General features: G+C 40.3%; 1 protein-coding gene across 1 annotated transcript in view; it reads left to right on the top strand.

Moving 5' to 3' along the window:
* Window positions 1–11,797, top strand: part of Spag1 (sperm associated antigen 1) — a 55,993-nt gene extending 44,196 nt beyond the window's left edge. Inside the window, exons 15-19 of the mRNA XM_042673174.1 lie at window positions 368–500; window positions 2,594–2,720; window positions 8,905–9,069; window positions 10,478–10,846; window positions 10,948–11,797. Of these exons, the coding sequence (XP_042529108.1) occupies window positions 368–500; window positions 2,594–2,720; window positions 8,905–9,069; window positions 10,478–10,846; window positions 10,948–11,079 (926 nt within the window). The 3' untranslated portion in view covers window positions 11,080–11,797. The remainder of the gene's footprint in view (window positions 1–367; window positions 501–2,593; window positions 2,721–8,904; window positions 9,070–10,477; window positions 10,847–10,947) is intronic.
* The last annotated feature ends 3,186 nt before the right edge of the window (window positions 11,798–14,983 follow it).

Genomic DNA, 14,983 nt, shown 5'->3' with positions numbered 1-14,983 from the left:
GGGTTCAATTCCTCAGCACCACATAAGCAGAAAAAGCCGGAAATGGGGCTGTGGCTCAAGTAGTAGAGCGCTAGCCTCTAGCTGAAGAGTTGAGGGACAGCGCCCAGGCCCAGAGTTCAGGCCCCACGACTGGACCCCCCTGCCCCCCCAAAAAAGAAGGAAAATGATAGTGCTGCAATTATATAATTACTTTTACTTATGTCTTTTACTCTGTATATAAAGCTTTGCTCCATTTGGATTTGTTCTGTAAATGTTGTGCACTGAAGTGGTACTTCAGATTTTGAAGAGATAATTCCTTATCTCTTCTCTTTCTCTCTCCATCCTTACCTCTTTTCCCTCCTTGCTGCTTTTCCCTTCTCTCCCATAGATGAAACAAAGTTTAAAGCCCTGAAGGAAGAAGGAAATCAGTATGTAAAGGACAAGGACTACAAAGGTGCTCTTAGTAAATACAGTGAATGCTTGAAGATTAACAACCAGGAATGTGCCATATATACAAACAGGCAAGTTTGTAATTTTATATGTCTTACGTTCATAATTTCAGTTATTCTAAAAATAATCTTTAATATATTAATACAATTATTAAATTATATTACAATTAATAATTAAATTATATTACTACAATTAATTGCCAAAGCTTTTTTTTCTTTTATATGATTCTAGGAATCCATTTGGCACGTTGTTCTAGTGAGTTTTTGTGAGAGAGGTGGGCCTGGGCGCTGTGGAGGGGTTGGGGAGCTGAAGTGTGGGATGGATTAGGGTCTGATATCCGTTTCCGGGTTCCTGTGAGCTCTGTTTTGCTTGAGTTTGCGCTGCATTCACTCAGCACTTCGTGGATGACTGTCCTCTTGCTATAGCAAGCCAGGCCTGGGCACTCTTCAGTGTAGCAAGAGTGGGAACCAATGGCTTTTCAAAATAGTGTCTTAGGGATCAATGCTCTCACCCCTTTTTTGAGTGGTACTGGGGTTCAAACTCAGGAACTTGTGCTTCCTAACAGGTGTTCTACCCTCTGCTTTTTTTTGCTTTCTTTACTTTTCGAATAGAATCTCAAATTTATGTCTGGGGTAGTCTGAATAGTGATCCCATATAGCTGGGATGACAGGCATGTGCCACCGTATTCAGCTTTCAGTTACTTGAGATGGGATCTCCCTGGCTTCTTGACCCTGCTGGATTTGAACTACAGTTCTTCTGATCTCTGTCTTCTGAGTACTTAGGATTACAGGTGTGAGCCACTCCTGCTGATTGGCAATGTTCTTCTTTTTAAAATCTGAGGGGTTGAGGGGAACATCTTTCATAATGTACAGCAAGAACAGGAACAGAGCGTTTTAGAATGCTGCTTTGGTGTCATCTTCACCACAAATGGTGAAAGATGCCTCTAAAATTTGGTGATTTAGAGACTTTTAGGCGTGAGTAGAGTCTCTTTGACAGGAAGAATGAAGGCTAGCTTCCTGATGTTTTCTGAGAATATTTCAGATAAGGTCTTGACATAATTGCTCACCAAGGTTTTTGTACATATTTTCCTCTGGTGGCAACTTTTTTTTTTTTTTCCAAAAAATATCATCATTGACAGTAGCAGATGTTTTTCTTTCCTTCTCCTCCAGCCTCTGGCAGAGGGCAGCCTCTGGGCACCAGTGGCCACTGTTCCCTAAGTTCCCTTCTCCCTGACTGCAACTCTCTTCTCTCTGCAGACTTTTCTGACTCCAGTTATCTCAGGGTACAGGTCTCGAGCCCTGATCTGTTCCATGCACTCTGGAGGCCATGGCATCCCGCCCCTTGCCCAGCATCATTTATACCTTGTCATGTTACCTCCCACCTCTCTAGCTTCTGAATTCTAGTTGGGACCTCCCACTTCAGCCTCTGGCCTCCCTCTCCCAGCAAGCTGGGACGGGCCTATCTTCTAAACATTCCTTCAGCATGACCAGTCTGCCCCCTCCCCATCACTCCTGCGATGGGCCAGTGTCACCTCCTGCAAGATGTCTGCAATACCTCCACGATACCCCTGCATGTTCTTCCCTCATTTCATTCTCCACCTTGTAGCTGCAGTGATCTTTCTAAGACACGGCGGGCATGTCAGCCCCTATTACAAACCTTTCAGAGGACCTCAATTAGACTCAGAATACAGCCCAGCCTCAGCCATGATGTACAAATACCTTTTTTTTTTTTTTTGGTCAGTCCTGAGGCTTGAACTCTGGGCCTGGGCACTGTCCCTGAGCTCCTTTTGTTCAAGGCTAGCATTCTATCACTTGAGCCACAGTGCCACTTCTGGCTTTTTCTGTGATTAATTGGAGATAATAGTTTCACAGACTTTCCTGCCCAGGCTGGTTTTGAACCAAGATCCTCAGATCTCAGCCTCCTGAGTAGTTAAGATTACAGGCGTGAGCCACAGGCACCCGGCTAGATTTTTTGAACTCATCTATAGTGCTGTGCTGTTCTGCCATAGGTCTGTGTCCTGCTTTTATTCCCCACCTCCTCAGCCCAGAGCCTTGGCAACACATCATTCTCACTTTCTGTGGTATAAAAGACTTACTGAGTTGTTTGATTTTTCACTGCTATCTTTAGCTCTGCTAATCCTGCATTCCCTACTGTATTATGCTAGAGCTCTCTGTTACTTGAAGCTGGGCCAGTTTGAAGAGGCAAAGCAGGACTGTGACCAGGCGCTTCACATCGATGGTGATAATGTGAAAGCGTGCTATAGGCGAGCGCTCGCTCAGAAAGGACTCAAGGTGAGGACATCTGCCTTTTCCTGGGTAAATTTCAGCCCTAACAAACCACATAAGTTCAGTCAACTTCCAATTTCTCCCTTAACTATACATGTGGAGCAGATACTTTTAAAGATGGTTCCAGTTCAAAATTCAGACTCATTCTTTAGTCTTCTAAGGAGAGTGTATTACCATTGGTTTACTTTAACACACAAGAAGGTTTGTCAGTGTATTGCTAAAATCCTCAAGTAACGCAATGGAGAGGGCATGAGGGAAAGCATCTGGATGGAGCCTGGACCACCCAGCGCCAGTTGGTAGAGACAATAAGGGAGTTGGAAGCTTGTAGTGACCTGAGCCTCAGCTGGAGTAAGTCAGTGAGGGACTACAGAAGGACTTTTTTCCCAAGAAACTATTGAAACCTCTTTGTATAACTACTAAAGATTAATAATAATAACAGTAATAATAAATAGAACTGCACCATTCTTTTCAAAGAAAGAGGGTGTTGCATAATTATCCTTATGCTGGTTTTCTGCATGGAACTCTTAGTCAGTGAGTATTCATGTATGTAGAAAATACCAACATCAGGAAACCCAGAAAACATTGGAAAATATATTTCCTGAAACATTTAAAAAAACTTATTAAGATTTAACAATTTTTTTTTTACTTTTAAAAGTGTATTTTTATAAAGTAGTTGTACAGATAGTTGTACAGAGGTTCCTATTCAATAAATCAGTTTGTGAACACATTGCATCTTGATCATTCTTTGTGTCTCCCCGCCTTTCATCATTCTCCACCTCTCCCAGTCCAGGTCTTCCACTCAGTTTTCCTAGTTTCATTGGATATGTATTGAATATTGTGACTTCATTCTCTTCTCTTCCTGTCAAAATTTTATTTTTTTCATTGTCATTCAAAAGTTTATGTACAGAGGGGCTACAGCTACGTAAGTCAGTTAATGAGCTCATTCCTCTTTGGACAATGTCACCCCTTCCCTCGCTCTCTTCCAGTTTTTCCCTCTTATCCCCAGCCACAGTCTTATCATTCATTTTCAACATAGTGTCTAGTGAGTACCATTGCTGCATTGGTTCACCCCTCGTCCCTCCATTTCCATGCTCTCACTTTGTAATTGTGGTGATCACCGACTTTTGCAAGTTCCCTGTGTCCTTTGGCAATATCCCTCCCCTCCCACCCATCTAGGCAAGCATTCATCTGATTTGTCACTAGAGTTTTGCTGCTTTTTAGTACTATTGTAAAACGACCACTCTGTGAGTTTTTTCAGTCAGTACTATATACGATTCATCCATACTGTATGGATGCGATTATTCCTTTTTATTACTGAGTTGTACAAATATACCAGTCTATATAGTCATGCATTCAACAGTCCTTTAGCTTGCGTTCAGCCTGGAACTGTTATAAATAAAGCTTCTTTGATATTCTTAGACTTTTTTTTAATGGACTTGTGTGTGTACCTTGCAGTAGGAGACCAGGTGTGTGTAGGATGTGGGAATGGAGAGAGATAGATGATCAGGTCCAGTTGAGGCTGGGAGGCCTTGCGGAGGAGGCTGGTCTATCCTGGAGGTGATGGGAGCCACCAAAGGGGGAGGAAGGAAATGATGACATGATAGTTGTTTCAGGGAAGGCATGAACAAAGATCAGAAAGGCATCTCCCATAGAGTAGGAAGATGAGAGGCCATTTAGGTGGCATTTCTCAAGATTCAAAGTCTGAGGTTGAGGCAGATTGGTTTCTCCTCAGGGCACTGTCTTCAGACTTGCCTCTGGGTATGTGTCCTTGTCCACACTTAACACTTATAAGGATACCAGTCATATTGCACTAGGCCCTACCCTCTAATGAGTTAATTTTAACTTGATTACCTCTTTCAAGACCCTCTGCCCAAGTATATTATATTCTAAGGTATTGTTTAAACGTCAACATTTGAATTTGGGGTGGTACAAACAAAATTCAGATCATAATGGAAGGACAGGAATTCATTCAAGGTTGTGTGGGATGGGTTGGCAGAAAATAGCCGTGGAAGTGACTGGGGGCAGGAGAGGCCTCATGGCTGTGGGATGCAGGGTGACGATGGAGGGTGCACAGGAGTGGAGACAGGCTCCTGAGGAAGAGTGATTTTGACCTGCTTAGTTTTGAGATACTTGATCCAGGTCTACTACTGAAGAGGCAGCATCTAGGTCATGTTGTTTGTATACTGTATCAAACGAGGACCATATGTGTGCCCTGAATGCTGAGGCTTTTCTAGATCACAGACCCCCTCAGGCTGCAGTAGAGCTAGCCCCGCACCAGGACACAGATGCCACCACCCGAGAAAACCATTCGGCCGCACTGTATTTAGATTGTGTCACTGTGACCCTTTTTTATCTCCTGCCCTCTCCCCTCCCACTGACTGTGCTAGTAATTGTAAAGCTGTATAGATTTTGTAGGTGGCATGGCATGTGGCACCCTGAGTCAGATGACTTGCTCAACTATTGAAGCAAATGGATTTGGCCAAGGAAGGTGGATGTGCATGACTCATGAATTACACGTGCCCAGACTCTTAGAGCTATTCCACCTCATACTGGCCTTTGGAACCTGTTTAGCTGACTAAAGAGCCGAAGGTGTACCTACTGAAGGACAGGGATTGTATACTTCTTAGAATGAATTCTAGAAATTCTATTATGATGTAGAAAGATAATCCCCAATTTGAGTAACCCTAACTCACTAGATTATGACACTGGTATCTTGTTTTTCTGGTTTGACTTTTTATAGCTTGATGTAGAAAATGAAGTAGGTCCAGTAGGCTGAGGCATGTGCCTGAAGAATTTAATGTCAGGCCTGTCAAAGGCCACAGCTGCTTGTAAAATGCGTCAGAATTCACATCTGGGTCCATTTTTAGAGAGCAACTATATTGAGGATGTGGCACGGGGGAGGGAGAGGTCCCCTTGGTAGCAGGTACCTCTGTCTGCCTGCAGTTGAGCCCTGCCTCCTCAGATCTTGTTTTCTAAGCTGGTTTAGTAGTTAGTAGTAATAGTAGTATAGTAGTAGTAGTAGTAGTAGTAGTAGTAGAGAGAGGGAGAGAGAAAGTGTGTGTGTGTGTGTGTGTGTGTGTGTGTGTATGTATGTACGTGTGTCCAAAAATATGTACTGAAAGAAAAGGTATAGGGATGGGAAGGTGGCTCAGTGGTAGAGCACTTGCCTTGCATGCATGAGGCCCTGGGTTCAGTTCCTCAGCACCACATAAGCAGAAAAAGTAGAGTGTGGAAGCCTTGAGCTGATGAGCTCAGGGACAGCACCCTGGCCCAGAGTTCAGGCCCCACTACCAACAACAACAAAAAGAGAAAAGGTATAAATATTTTGTTTTTACATACAATTTATTTAGTGCTCTACCACTTGAGCCACAGCGCTACTTCCGGCTTTTTCTGCTTATGTGGTGCTGAGGAATCGAACCCAGGGCCTCATGCATGCAAGGCAAGCACTCTACCACTGAGCCACCTTCCCAGCCCTTTAAAAAAAAAGAATTGCTTCCTCTCATGGGATATAATAAGCTTATGTAAGAACAAGCCTGCCCTAGCTGGGTGCCGATGGCTCATGCCTGTAATCCTCGCTACTCAGGAGACTGAGATCTTGATGACTGTAGTTCAAAGCCAGCCTGGGCAGGAAAGTCTGTGAGATTCTTATTGCCAATAAACTACTCAGAAAAAGCCAGAAGTGGTGCTGTGGCTTAAGAACTAGCTTTGAGCAAAAGAAGCTCAAGAGACAGCGCCCAGGTCCCAAGTTCAAGCCCTAGGACTAGCCAAAAAAAAAAAAAAAAAAAAAATCCAAAAAGAACAAGCCTGCCCTTCCTGTCACTGTAGCCCCAGCTCTGCTGCCCTGCCCTTACTGTTCTGTCCTTCTCCTCTCACTTGCCCTGATGCTGTTTGCACTTCCAGACGTACTTCATCAAGTGCTGAGAACAAAGGGATCCACGATGTGTTGGACTTCCATTGCCAGGTTGCGGTTCACAGGTCTGATTTCAGACGTCACACTGGAGGTCCATACTGAACTGTCATGCATCTTTTGGGCCTGGCTGCTGGCTCCATCCCAAAGCTGCTTCTTTTATATCTTACTTTTAATACAGCAAAAGCTAATATTTATAGGGGATATTGTAAGAGTAAAGGAATACCTGTAAAATCCATAGGATGGGATGTTAACTGTTATCGCTTGATCAACTTGCCTTTTGCAGATTCTTGCCTTTCACCTGTGGTTCCCCACCTAGGGATAGGGTAGGAATAGAATGCCAATATTTTTTTAGTTGGCTCTATGTTATTATGAAGCATTATTCTTATACAGTAGTTTTCATTATACATACTATTATATGGTAGTATGTGGAGAGTTGTGTATAGGATATTGAGTTTGTAAATAATTTGCCTTTTTAGTAAGTTAAAACAGATTTATTAGTCAGGTACTGATGGCTCACACCTGTAATCTTAGCTACTCAGGAGGCTGAGATCTGAGAATTGTGGTTCAAAGCCTGCCCAAGCAGGAAGGTCTGGAGACTCTGACTTCTATTTAATATTACCCCCATTCCCCCCTAAAAAAAACAAAATAAAAAATAAAAACCAACTGGAAGTAGAGCTATGGCTTGTGTAATAGAGCACTAGCCTTGAGCAAAAATAAGCTCCGGGACAGTACTCAAGCCCTGAGTTCAAGCCCAAGGACCAGCACCAACCCCCCCCCCCCCAAAAAAAAAAAAAAAACACCCAAACAACCAAAAAAACCAAAAACCCAAACCAGAGGTAAGGTTATTATGTCACTCTTGCTCTGGTGTGTTGCTGATGGGAAGAAGGGAGGTGACATGATAGCTAGTCTCTTGGGAATGTCACAGAACCCCTAGTTTAGTGTATCTGTGGCTCAGCCCCAGTGCAGCTGTTACCACAGCACGACTATGTAAAATACTATAGCTCCCTGCTATAGTATTAAGCCTCACAATTGGGCTTAATCAAAATACAGGTCTAGTTTGTAGTTATAGAATGGGACCTGTCACAGCAGACTGATTTTGTGATATTTGTCTTTGCTACTAAATTCAATGGCCACATCTTTTTTATCACCCTTCCCCTCTCTCCCCCCCCCCCACCCCCCCCACCCCTTTCTCCAGTGCGTTGTCTGACTCTCAGGTGAGATCCAAGGCTGCTAGCTGCTGGTGGCTCACCCCTGTAATCTCAAAAAGCTGAGACCAGAGATCCCAGTTCAGAGCCAACTTGGGTAGAAAAGTCTGTGAGACTTCTATCTCCAAAAAGCCAGAAGTAGAGCTGTGACTGGGGTAGAGCACCAGCCTTCAGTGAAAAAGACAAGTAAGAGCTTGAGGCTCTGAGTTCAAGCCCCATTACTGGCACAAAAAAAAAAAAGAGGAGGAGGAAGAAGAAAAAGATTTGCTGTTGTCCTGTTTTGAATAATGAACAACTTTGGTTTTTATAAAACAAGAACATTCAAATAATAGTTGCCATTTCTACAGCCCTTTATATGTTTAAACTAGTTTTATCAATTCTTTAGTACAAACTCACAAAAATTAGTTTTAGTTTATTTTAAAGATGAGAAAACTGAAGCTCATCTCACTTCATTGCCCAGAGATATCTTAAGCTTCAAGTTTTTCTACTGCCTCAGTCTCTTTAAGTAGTTGGAACTACAGGTGCATGTGAGCCGCCATGCCTGGCTTGGGTGTTGTTTCCTTACAATTGTGCTAGTAATGAAAGGCTAATAAAAGGATGTCAAGTCTTTTATTCATTCAGCACATGTGCCTATCATGCATTTAATACAAGGAAGGCTGCTGGGTGCTGGGTGCTCATGCCTGTAATCCTAGCTACTCAGGAGGCTGAGATCTAAGGATCAAGGTACAAAGCCAGTTCAGGCAGCAAAGTCCATGAGATTCTTTTAAATTTTTTTTTATTTTATTGTAAAGGTGATGTTCAGAAGGGTTACAGTGACATAAGTAAGGGAATGAGTACATTTCTTCCCTTCTTTTCTCCCACTACATGAGATTCTTATCTCCAATTAACCACCAATAGCTGTGAGAGTGAAATTTGGGCTTGCTAACTCTGGACACTGGGCTTTTTCCATAGATGTACTATGCTGTACTATGAGATAACCTTTCAGCTGCAGTAAGAATGGAACCATCACCCTGCAATACAATTTTGTCACTCATGCTAATCTAGGCCCTGTCTTATTCTGTCTTCCTACTTTCAGAATTATCAGGAAAGCTTATCTGACCTCAATAAAGTTCTCCTACTAGATCCAAATATTGTTGAGGCAAAGATGGAACTGGAAGAGGTAACCAGATTGCTTAGTATTAAGGACAACACAGCAACATTCAGCAAAGAAAAGGAGAGAAAGAAAATTGAAATTCAAGAGGTATTTACATTTCATTATTTTTTGGGAAAATAGTCTTCTGGAGATCTGCAGAATTCCAAAGGCAGTTCCTATGGATTCTACACAATTCTGTTTATTCTGGTGGTCATTGACAAAACTTAACCAGTTATAAAGACAAAGCTTGTCCTTTGCCCTCATGATTGACCCAGTATTTCTCTGTGTGGGTACAGAGTGAGTATCAGCATCTCCACCTTACTTGCTTTCCCTGCCACTTCCATGTAAGCTTTTCATTTGTACTATTTCTACTTATGATGCATGGGAGCCCTTGGCCCTCTTGTTTTGTTTTGTTTTTGTCAGTCCTGAGGCTTGAACTCAAGGCCTTGGCACTGTCCCTGAGTTTCTTTTGCTCACAGCTAGTGTTCTACAGCTTGAGCCACAGCCCCACTGCAACCTTCTTCTGTTATGTGGTACTGAGGAATCGAACCCAGGGCTTCATGCATGCTAAGCAAGCAGTCTACTACTAAGCCACATTCCCAGCCTGGCCCTCCAGTTTTGTTTCAGGATCTACCTGGAAATCCTGACAGGGCTGACTTCAGTTTCAGGGTCCCTTGAAAGCCACACCCCATGAAGATATTTGAAATTGACTCAGCTTTTTCAGTACTCTGAAATAATACGAGCTCATCAGAGACCTTCGACTACCTCAGGATCAAACCTATCTCTGTGATTTATAGTAACTCAAACATTTTGCTTTGCCATTAATGAGGAATGTCAGATCACAAGTCATATATATATTCATTCATGAATAGCCTCTTATTTATCTGACATCTCCATTTAGATTAAGAGGCTAATAGGTGAGAGAAGCTAGGAAGTTTTTTTTTAATGCTTTAAGTAGAAAATAGAATTATCAAAATGTACTGTTAAAAGGAAACAAGGATGGGGCCAGGAAGGTGGGTTAATGGCAGAGCGCTTACCTTACATGCATGAGGCCCTGGGTTCGATTTCTCAGCACCACATAAGCAGAAAAAGCCAAAAGTGGCACTGTGCTCAAGTGGTAGATCACTAGCCTTGAGCATAGAGAGGTTCAAGGACAGAGGCCAGGCCCTGTGAGTTCAAGCCCAGGACTGGCAAAAAAAATTTTTTTTTTATGAAAGAAAATTGATATATGTTTTCAATTTATATACTGTTTTTATTTGCAGAAAGTCATAAAAGTAACATTTGGTACATTTTCAATGAGGAAACGGTTTTTAAAAACTCAAAGAATTACTCCTGCTATTTGGATTCTTATAGCATAAATGTCTATAAAGAAATCATACACTTTGTAATATATTGGAAAATCTACAAATTTTTCATTTAGAAATTGTGGTTATTAATGCCTACTTGACAAGCATGACTTAGGATGCGTGTGGTGACTGTTGCTTAGGGTCACAATGTACGTTTTTTCCCTGTGAAGGTGAGCGAAGGCAATGAAGAGGAGCCTGAAGGAACCTCGGAGGTCTCCACGGACTGCCTGACGTATGAGAAGGGGGATGAAAGTAATGGGCCTCCAGAACGCTCTGAGCGACTTTCCATCTCCAAGCCTAATAACGCCTATGAATTTGGTCAGGTTCTAAATGCTATAAATACTAGGAAAGATGAAGAGGCTTGTGCACACCTTTTAGGCATCATTGCACCAGAAGATCTGCCAATGTTCCTGAGTAATAAACTTGAAGGGGATTCATTCCTCCTCCTTATTCAGTCTCTGAAAAATCACCTCATCAGGAAAGATCCCTTCTTGGTGTATCAGCATCTTTTGCATTTGAGCACAGCAGAAAGGTTTAAGGTAAGCAGGAACATATTTTATTAATAGAGATTGAGTTTTTTAGGGTTTCCAAAATTTTAAAAATGTTTTTAATGCTAATGTAACTTTTTCCTTTTTTTCAGATGATGTTGACACTAATTAGCAAAGACCAAAAGGAGCAAACTAAACAGCTATTTGATGACCTTTCAGATGCACAAACCAACCACTTTACTTTGGAAGATGTACAGGCCCTAAAAGAGCAGTATGAGCTTTAAACTCAAGATCATTGCTAGATTTTTTTTCCATGCATGTACGAATTCCAGTATTGCTTAATAAGATGGTATTAAAATAGAGTTGCGTGGATAAAACCTGGCTTGGAAAAGATACTTAGGTATGGGTTGTAAAATATTTTAGTTATTTTTATATACAGAACATGTATATTCTACAATATACAAAAAATGTACTCTACAAATTCTTTTTATTAGTTGTAAATATTTCTTATGTACCAGAGCCAACATCTTTATATTTAAATAGTATATGTGGAACTTTAATTTATAGTACATGTTTTCTTTTAATAACTCAACCTGTTAAATTTTTGATTTAAGCAGTTTTCTTTGGGCTATTTGACAGTAATGAATTGCTTTAAAGTTCTTTTGAAAAATGGAGTCTTAACAGTGATTATCACTTAGTATCCTATGAAGATAACATAAATCCAATTTTATACTGCTAGTGGAGTCTGTTAAAATGAAACACAACACTGGTGTCTGGTTATTAGTTTATTTAGAGCTAGGAACTTATTTTTCTAATATAAAGTATTGCCTAATAAGAAAATTGCCAAAAATTGCGACCACTTTTTACTAGGTTTTAAAATGTATCTTTCCTTTATATATTGCTTATATAAGCAATAAAGTCACTATATAAAAGAAACCCAGCCTGTATTTGTGTTTGAATTGTTACCCCTTTATTTTCTCAAATTAAAATATCCCCACCTTTTGTTTTCTGCTTTATATTTATTTCTGCAAAAGGGAAAGCTCCTTTGTTAAGAGGGTATTTCTTAACAATAAAATATTTAAATCTCAATGTATTGTCAATTATTACTGCAGTCTAAATTCCTTTATTTAGAATTATTTTTTACTCATTTAAAAGTGAAGATGATCATATCATTTTCATTATCCTGATATCCATTTTTTTTTCTGGTCTTTTATAATTATAGAACACTTTAAAAAATCATCATGGGTGGGCCAGTTATATGGTGTATGCTTGTAATCCTAGCCTTAGGATTACAAAGCCAAGAGAAGTTCAAATTCAAAGCTGGAGTGAGCAACATAGCTGAGTTCAAGGCCTGCCTGGACTATAGAGACTGTCTTTAAGGGTAAATGGTACCTTTCAAACTGCCGTTTTTCTTCTAAACTGTTTTTTCCTTGTTGTTAAAGTCGGGAATGGGGACTTGAGTCTTCAAACAAAAATACAGAGTTCTCTTTTTTCCATGTGCTTTTTCTAATAGTAAATGATGACTTATGTTATATACAAATATAAATGATTCATAATACTGTATTGCCTAAGACATGGGAGCTTAGTTTGTGAAAGTACACTTCAATATTTGCACAACAGTCACTTACCTGATGCGTTTCCCAAAATATATCCCGGTTATCAGGCCACAAATGACCAATTGCTTTTTTCCTGTAAGTAAAATGATTGTATCAATGTTGTTGGAAAATAATAAGAACACTAAAATCCACCATATTTACTTGAATAACAGATACATATGGAGACGCCTGACCCCTCCAATAAGAACATCATAGCCAGACAAATGGCTGGCTAGACAAGTGGCTGGCTCTGGAGCGCTCTGGTGCCATCTCCTGGAAATTAGTCATATTACAGCAGCTAAGAAACCCCACAAGTGCAGCTGGGCAGGCCTATTTGTAATAGCTAGCATGTCTCTCTTCTCAATTTCACTTTGTTTTAAAAGGTAGTCAACATGTAAACTATTGTACATTCAGAGTTTGGCACAGGCTTCGAAATGCTACATAAATGTTCACTGAACGAATCTAGAAGATTTTGCCTTAAACAGTGTTCATTTCCAGAGTTCAGATTAGACAAGTTCCTACTATTGAGAAGTTTACAGTAGCATTAAATTCGCAGTCATTCTTGGGAGTATTTTCACAGTTACTTGGAAACCTTAAAAGCCCAGAGCATTCAGAATCTTAGCTTTGTGATTTTTCAGAAAGATAAGGACCTATGACCCAAAGCCAGAAAGAAGCCTGTAATTAATACTAAATGGCACAAGCATTGGGGTGAACTAAACTATTCATGACTGAATAAAGCAGTAGGAGAGATAGATAGCCTTTACCTTGTTTGAGCTTATAGGTACTTTGTAAAACACTGAGAATATGGGAATATGGGAGTCTTTGTACAAGATACTTTGAAAGCATAGTTTCAAAGTTCAAGGGCCCACAGGTATTAAGAGGAATGGGAACGTTTTGTAAAATCCAAGCCAGATTTTGAAATAAGTAAATGAGAAGTGCTCAGGAGAATTTAATGGCTTTGGTGTAGAATCTTCACTATCACAGGCACATGAAACATTTCAACTCTGCCCTTCCAGGGGTACCACCGCAGAGGCCCAAGCCACACAGAAGTCTAACGGAATAACTTGAATTCAGCTAGATTTAACTACCTTCCACATGTATCAATATTTTTTCTAGTAGTGGGGTTTGAACTCAGGCCTCACTCTTTTCCTTGGCCTTTTTGCTTGAAGATCAGTGCACTACCATTTGAGCCATATTCAACTTCCAGCTTTTTGCTGGTTAATTGGAGTTAAGAATTGCATGGACTTTTCTGCCTGGGCTGACTTCAAACTGCAATCATCAGTTCTCAGCTTCCTAAGTTGCTAAGATTACAGGCATTAGTCACCAGTACCCAGGTTTTATCAGTCTTTGAAGCAGCTGGTTAAGAAGACTGTTTCAATAAACACAATCTTAACTCCAGCCTACATCTGTACTAAAACAAGGGCAAATATTAGGAGCCACATAAGTAAAAAAGACAAAAACATGGCAAAAATGTGGAGAAAGTAGGAATCACATGTATTGCTGGTGCGAGTATGAAATTGTGCAGCTACTTAGGAAAAGTTTGTCAGTTTCTCAAAAACTTAAGAGTTGTCATTTGCCTAACAATTCCAAGACACTATAGGAAAACTGCAAGAACGTTTACACAAAAATTCAGACACATAGGAGCATTTTTCATAACAGATGAATAGAAACCACCCAAATGTCGGAATACATAATTCAGCCACAGAAGAATGAGATACTGCTGTTGGATATATGACTTTGAAAGAATTAAGAAAAAGAGGATAAACAAAGCCATATCTTATGATTTCATTTACATGGAATGTTGAGAATGGACAAATCTATAGATTTCAAAAGTAAATTAGTGGCTAGCAGAGACTAAGAGGCAAGGTACCTTAGTATTGTCAAAAAAGAAAAAAATGTGTGAATAATACCTTACCTGAGCTTTGGTAGAAACTAGAAATGGATTCTAGTATTGAGGTAGTATATTCAAGTCAGTAGGAAAAGAAAATAGGAACAAATAGTTCGAACACAAATGGCTTTTTATCTGTAAGATGAAATGATAGGATAAATTCCAGACATGAAAGCAAATGAAATATATTAAAAAGTCTCATAGGAAATCTAGGACCAGGGGAGATCTTAACTATTATAGCCTGAAGGCCTGGATGTTAAAAATTAAGCACGTTAACAATATAGCTTTCATATGTAATATGTATAATAATAAAATACATATACACATATATACCAAATATATATAAACATTCTGAACTATGAACTACCTTTGCAATTTCTCTGTACATCCAAAACAAAAAGTTTTAGAATTAGAGCCAGACACTGGTGGCTCATGCCTATAATCCTAGCTACTCCGGAGACTAAGATCTGAGCATGGTAGTTCAAAGCCAGCCTGGGCAGGAAAGTCTATGAGACACTTTATCTCCAATAAACCACCAGAAAACCAGAAGTGGCACTATGGCTCAAGCAGTAGAGCACTAGCCTTGAGGTGAAAAGCTGAGGGACAGCGCCCAGGCCCAGAGTTCAAGCCCCACAACTGACAAAAGTTTCAGAATTAAAGGCTGCACATCAAAATGCCTGCTAAAAAAAAAAATGAGTCAAACTG

The sequence above is a fragment of the Dipodomys spectabilis genome, unplaced genomic scaffold (genome assembly GCF_019054845.1).
Source record: "Dipodomys spectabilis isolate Male_0828 unplaced genomic scaffold, ASM1905484v1 ptg000783l, whole genome shotgun sequence".
In the NCBI taxonomy this organism is placed as follows: Eukaryota; Metazoa; Chordata; class Mammalia; order Rodentia; family Heteromyidae; genus Dipodomys; species Dipodomys spectabilis.
Note: the sequence above shows the minus strand (reverse complement) of the source record. Positions and strands in the feature narration are given on the sequence as shown.